The 6,552-nt window shown below is 44.7% G+C and overlaps 1 protein-coding gene, 1 non-coding gene and 1 pseudogene across 2 annotated transcripts; all 3 read left to right on the top strand.

Annotated features, from left to right (window-relative positions):
* The first annotated feature begins 608 nt into the window (after positions 1–608).
* On the top strand, positions 609–711 carry LOC136495043 (small nucleolar RNA Z118/Z121/Z120; annotated as a pseudogene).
* Positions 712–1,033: 322 nt separating this feature from the next.
* On the top strand, positions 1,034–1,138 carry LOC136495042 (small nucleolar RNA Z118/Z121/Z120). The gene has a single exon (XR_010768834.1). It is a non-coding gene; the product is annotated as a small nucleolar RNA Z118/Z121/Z120 (small nucleolar RNA).
* A 3,556-nt stretch (positions 1,139–4,694) lies between these two features.
* Positions 4,695–6,329, top strand: LOC136491052 (UDP-glycosyltransferase 73D1-like). The gene has a single exon (XM_066487259.1). It carries the CDS (start codon positions 4,728–4,730, stop codon positions 6,213–6,215), a length of 1,488 nt encoding a protein of 495 aa, XP_066343356.1. The 5' UTR covers positions 4,695–4,727; the 3' UTR covers positions 6,216–6,329.
* Positions 6,330–6,552: the final 223 nt, after the last annotated feature.

The raw sequence follows: 6,552 nt of genomic DNA, 5'->3' as shown, positions 1-6,552 counted from the left end.
GCTGGCGCGGGCGGACGCGGGCGCGGCGGCCAGGCGGCTTTGCTGCGCTGCTCGGGCAACGGCGTCTGCTCGGCCGCTGGCGGATGCGGGCCGCGGCGGGGGTCTTATTTGGCCCTGCCGCGCCACGGATCAGGGCGCGGCATTGCCATGCCAAGATCGGTGGCGCGGTCGCCCCTGCCCCGTCAACGGTCAATGATTCGGGTCGCCGCCACGTCAGCCCTCTGTCGCGCCACCATGCATGGCGCGGCACAGGCATTTGGCCGCGCCAGGGCAATAGGTGCGGCCAAAAGTGTTAGTTTTAAAAAAAAACCCGACCGTATTAGATTTAAAATTAGTTTCCAAAAAGTATTAAAATTAAAAAAAATTCGCCGCTACCTGCTGGTTATGGCGTGATTATACTATAAAAAGGTGAAGTTAAATTTGTTGGCTAAAGTGACCAACTTGGTTTTCCATTTCTATGCATCTCGCATCTCGGTATGGTTATGGCCCTTTCTAGTTGCTACTGCTTCTGCATGCATCATTCTAGTCCCTACAGATGTTAAGTACAACTAGTTTGCAAGTTTTCATAATTTCTTCTGTCTCCATTTTTGGATCATGCTTGTTATTTGTCTTTGCCGTGAGGACTGCTATTAGGACGGTATCTTAAGCGCATGACTTCTAAGCTCAACCCTTCTGATTATACCAAAATTGAATATGGTTTCTGTGCAAATCCAACCATGCCTCGAGGAACCCGGCCGATCATTTGCCATTTTTTTATCAACATTTCTGATGTAGTTACATTCTTCACTTTCCAGTGCCAACAGCCCAACATTATTATGCAGCCTGTTCGTTTCGGCTGAATTGGCTTATAAGCCATGGCTGAAAGTACTGCTGACTGGTTTGGTGTGGGAGAAAAACACTGTTCAAGCAGTGGATTATAAGCCAGATACAAGCGAATAAACCGAAACGAACAGGCTGTTGGTGTTGGGACTGCCCTTTCCTGTCTCTTGGCACAGCTTTCTTATGTATCCTTTTTTTTCATATTTCTTCTTTATATTTGCCATGAGGACTCTTATTAGGACGGTATCTCAAGGGATTAGCCTTTAAGTGTATGCCTCTTCTGATTATACCAATACTGGATATGATTTCTGAGCAAGACTCAATCTTACTATCATTTGTCTTAGTCTCTAAGAAAGAATTGATGAGCAGCAGGTCAAAGTTTTTTTTGTGTGTGTATAGCCATGCTGCAATGTATCCTGATTTGCAATAGTTTCAGACGTTGGTCTAGCCAAACTTGGATTTTATAGACTTTGGGCCTTGTTTAGATTGCAAGTTTTTTCACCCTCTCTCCATCACATCAAATCTTTGGACATATGTATGGAGTATTAAATGTAGATAAAAAAATAACTAATTACACAGTTTGATTGTAAATTACGAGATGAATCTTTTGAGCCTAGTTAGGTCATGATTGGACAATAATTGTCAAATACAAACGAAAATGCTATAATGCTAAATACTGATTCCTAACCTAATCTAAACAAGGCCTTGGTATGTGCTGCATAACCGTGTGTATAGTACTGCCCCTTTTCTGGAATTTCAGTTATATGTGAGGAAAGTAGCTTAGAAGATCATCGTGCACTTGTACAAGGCTCATAAAGGAGTCTTGTCCTATATGAGTTCTGTCTGAAATTACTGTCTGGCCTTCTCCTACAAACCGAAACCGACTATGCTTTTTATTATTTGCTATCTATTATCATAAAAGATTAAGTACCTGATTTACCTGTATCATTTTCGCTTGCCAACCTGATTTAAGTACCTCCATATTTTTTTTCGTGCCCCTGTTCTGATGCTTATTCTCTGTCCAACCTGATGTTTGCCTATTTTCAAATTTTTTGCAGAGAAACAAGGAGGCAAATGGATGAGGCGTTCCTCTATCTAAAGCTTGCCAATTTTTTCATCGTTGTAAAGAAACAAGGAGGCACAGACAGATATAAAGTTGCTAACCTTTTACTGCACTCCTTGTTTCTTTCCAAGGAGGCTAAATGCAGGAGAGAGAACTGGCTATCTGGTATAGTACCAACGTGATATGTATTTTCATACAATCGTTTTCGTTACCTAAGGACTTGCCATCTGCGTGTGTACATCACAAGGACTCACCGTCTGCACGTGCATAGTAATTAAAGGGCACGTGAATATTATAAGAGCATCTCTAAGAGTTTGTCAAATTTTACTTGGCAAATCTTATGATTTGCCAACTCCCAAAATTATATGCAAGTAAAAAAGCAATCAATCTCCAAGAGTTTGGCATTTTTGACTTGGTAAAATAAAAAACCCCGTTAACAAAACGAAGAGGTCCACTAAGCGAACGAAGAGCCCCGCTAAGAAACGAAGAGCCTCGGATGCCAAGCCGTATACGCGCGCGGAGGGAAGATTTACCAAGTTACTATTGATGCCAAGTTGTTTTGCCAAACTGTTGGAGGCTATTTTTTCTTGTTTTGCCAAAATTATATAGATGCCAAGTTGAGATAGCAAACTCTTGGAGATGCTCTAAAAATGCCTTGTAGGCTCTGTTCGTTTGTTTTCTAATACATAATTTTCAGCTTATTTTCAGTTAGAATAGTGTTTTCCTCACAACAAATCAGCCGGAACAATGTTTTGGCTTATTTTTTTAGCGAAGCGAACGAGGGCGGCCCTGTTCGCTTCGCTGAAAAAATAAGCCGAAACATTGTTTCGGCTGATTTGTTGTGAGAGAAAAACACTGTTCCGGCTAAAAAAAAAGCTGAAAAAAACGGATTATAAGAGAATCGAACATGGCATAAATTGATACTAGTGGTGTGTGATCTAGCAAGCTGACAAAATTAAAATCAACTTCTCATAGATAAATATTTTAGAGATAGCAAGTGAGTCTAAATTGTTGTTGGTACCTATGAAGTCCTGATCACATGCATTGTGCGATCGACATTTGAAATGTCTGTCCGCGCCCGGGCTTTCTAATTGCTTTTGTGCTTTACCCGTGTGACATATGACATAGTGGCCCTGTTCATCTCTCTTATAATCTATCTTTTTTTTGTTTATTTTTCAGTCAGAACAATGTTTTTTTCTCACAACAAATCTGTTTCGACTCGTTTTTTCAGTGAAGCGAACAGGGCCAGTATCATATAATTCTATATATATACCTGTACGACAAATGTACAATACTATAAATGCATATCTTGATGATTACAAATCATCAATAAGAATTTTAGCCATGCACAAAATTCAATTTGTAATATTGATATTCCGAACATCACGCTCTCATTATCGTTTTTTGTAACAATACAACACGTTCATGCTTAAATTACAAGGGCATTATTTGTTTTTGTTGCAACGTGCGGAAATATCTATACAGTAGAGTTGATGAGCATGCGACGCCGCGCTCTCTGTGACTGTGTTAATTTCACTTTGTTTTTTGGATTAAATGTCACTTTAATGTCAATATTTAATTTCACAGTATTGTTATCTTATCGTGCGATCTATGTGTTTTTAGTACAAAAGTTTAGTTGTCACGTAGCAATGCATGGGCACGCTACTTAGTATTGTTATATAAATATAGAAAATGTTATTCGGTTGTTGTACTAAAGTTGTAGGATGAGTGAGACACTTTCTTCAGTTGTATAGTTTTTGACCCAGTTTTCATTCAAAAAACTAGACAGGCACTTACTTTTTCTTTTCTTTCTTCGTCTAATAAAAATTGCGGCAAAGTTTTTCCGGTCCTTTCTATAGAAAAAAGAAAGAAAACTCACCTTATTTTAATTGTTGTATCATTAGGTGTCATGTTCCCATCAATTTGATGAGGTGGAATGGACCACTGCTAATGTAGTACTAATGTTTTCCTCTCCCACACTCGAATTTCATGCTACTGCACCTGTGCAGATTAAACGATAGTAAACGATCGTAAATTTCCAGTCGGGAACAGTATTTTTCTCTCACACCAAACTAGGCAGCAGTAAATAATTCACGATACGATACGGCCTCCCGAACAGGTTGATGCAAATCTTATCCTCTGTTTTGTGGAATTCGGATAAATCCAGCCAATCATTGAGTTAACGATTCCAAGCTAATACTTCTCACCGTTTAGGCTTACTTGTCAGTAACTTTTTACTATAGCAAATTTGATCATCTGTTTTTTCTTCTAAAAATTCTTAGATACTTCAATATATATAACACTAATGAAGTATGTTCAATAAAGAATTATATATGTGAAAACTTGATGTATCTAAAATTTTTTTATAGAAAAACGTATGATCAAAAATGCTATAGTAAAAATTCGGTGACAAATAAACGAAAACGAAGTTAGTATAATACTAACACGGGGTGGGCGCGCTGACGCCGCTCCGGCAAAGACGGGAGCGACCAAAAAATGATTTCAGTAAAAAGGTTTTACAAACAGTGCCTTGCACAGTAGGTGAACAGTGACCAAGTTAACGAACATGATTTGTGAAGTACGGTAAACAGTGTTGCTATAGTAAAAACAGTGTTTTCTATGGTTACCCGAGCGTGTTTTGAGGTTAAGGGATTATTATATTATTTGGCCTGGAAAAACTACAATTTGTATGTCGCCATCAATCTTGTCTCCATTAGTTTGCTTTTGCTGCAACTGGTAGCCCTGCTAGTAGAAGCAAACAAATCTTAGAAGTTAGGAATCCACACAGCAAGCCAGAACAACTCTACCGTGTTCTTGGAGTCTTGAGAAATTAACGGCGATAGGAATGGAGACCACACAGCTCCCGAAGCCTCACCTGGTTGTCATCCCATCGCCAATCACCAGCCACATAATCCCCACGGTGGATATCGGCTGCCTCCTGGCGGCGCACGGCGCGCCGGTGACCGTTATCACCACGCCCGCCAGCGCGGAGCTCGTACAGGACCGTGTACAACGTGCCGGGCAAGGTTCCTCAGCGGGCATCACGGTCACCGCGATCCCGTTCCCGGGTGCGGAGGCGGGCCTGCCAGATGGCTGCGAGAGGCTGGACCACGTCCCGTCCGTTGCCCTCCTGCAGAAATTCTTCGACGCCACCAAGCTGTTCGGCGAGCCCGTGGCGCGGCACTGCCGTCTCATGGCGCCTCGTCGGCCGAACTGCATCGTCGCCGGGATGTGCAACACGTGGGCTCACGCCATGGCGCGCGAACTCGGTGCGCCTTGCTTCATCTTCTACGGGCACGGTGCGTTTTCCTCGCTGTGCTTCGAGTACCTGCACACGCACAGGCCGCAAGAGGCGGTCGCGTCGCTGGACGAGCCCTTCGATGTGCCAGTCCTGCCGCCTTTCGAGGTCAAGTTCTCCCGGAGGCAGCTGCCGGTGTTTTTCCAGCAGTCCACTAACATCAAGGATGGCATTCTTCGAGGGATCCGGGAGTTCGACATGGCCGTGGACGGCATCGTCGTGAACAGCTTCGAGGAGCTGGAACGCGACTCGGCAGCGCGCCTCGCCGTGGCCACGGGCAAGGCCGTGCTCGCCGTCGGCCCCGTCTCGCTGTGCGGCGCACCTAGCCTACTCGACTCGGACTCGCGCGCCGGCACCGGGTCGGATGAGGCGAGGCGGTGCGTGGCGTGGCTGGACGCCAAGAAAGCCAGGTCCGTCCTCTACGTCAGCTTCGGCAGCAACGGGCGCATGCCACCAGCGCAGCTGATGCAGCTTGGGCTGGCCCTCGTCTCATGCCCTTGGCCTGTGCTCTGGGTCATCAAGGGTGCGGACACTCTGCCCGACGACGTCAACGAGTGGCTACAGCACAACACCGACGGCGACGGCCACTCAGGGCTGAGACAGTGTCTTGTAGTTCGCGGGTGGGCGCCGCAGGTTCCCATCCTAGAGCACCCGGCCATCGGTGGATTTCTGACGCACTGCGGCTGGGGCTCGACGCTGGAGAGCGTGGCTGCGGGCGTGCCCATGGCCACCTGGCCGTTCTTCGCCGAGCAGTTCATGAACGAGAAGCTGATCGTTGATGCGCTAGGGATCGGTGTGTCCGTCGGCGTGACAAAGCCCACAGAGAATTTGCTGAACGGCGTCAAAGGCGAGGCGAAGGCGGAGGTGGGAACAGAACAGGTGAAGAGGGCCCTGAACAAACTCATGGATGGAGGAGCCGAAGGGGAGGATCGGAGGAGCAAGGCTCGGGAGCTGAAGGCCAAAGCCAAAGCTGCTTTGGAGAACGGGGGATCATCGTATATGAATATGGAGAAGTTGATCCAGTTCGCCACTTGATATGTGTTGGTTTACGTTGGTAATAAATAATCAGTTGATTTCTGCATAAGGCCTCGTTTGATTGGTTGGGAACGATTCTCAACTGGTCGCTTCCTTCGATAATTTATATAACGTTGGAACAGTTCCACGCTACTTTGTTAGTATTGTGAATGTATTATGTATGTGACCATATGTGTCATGGACATGGTTAAAGTAATGCCTGTCTTAATCTTTATTCCATTTGTATGAGATGGAGCAGGTTATATACTTGTATGACTAGTGTCATGTCCTACGAATTGACATGTTTACCGTTCCTGAAGTATCGTTTTGGTGGATTCCTATTGTTATCGACGTACTT

This window comes from Miscanthus floridulus, chromosome 11, assembly GCF_019320115.1.
Source record: "Miscanthus floridulus cultivar M001 chromosome 11, ASM1932011v1, whole genome shotgun sequence".
In the NCBI taxonomy this organism is placed as follows: Eukaryota; Viridiplantae; Streptophyta; class Magnoliopsida; order Poales; family Poaceae; genus Miscanthus; species Miscanthus floridulus.
Note: the sequence above shows the minus strand (reverse complement) of the source record. Positions and strands in the feature narration are given on the sequence as shown.

Coding starts and splice junctions, on each gene's coding strand:
- LOC136491052 (XM_066487259.1), top strand. CDS start 4,728: ATGGAGACCACACAGCTCCCGAAGCCTCACCTGGTTGTCATCCCATCG.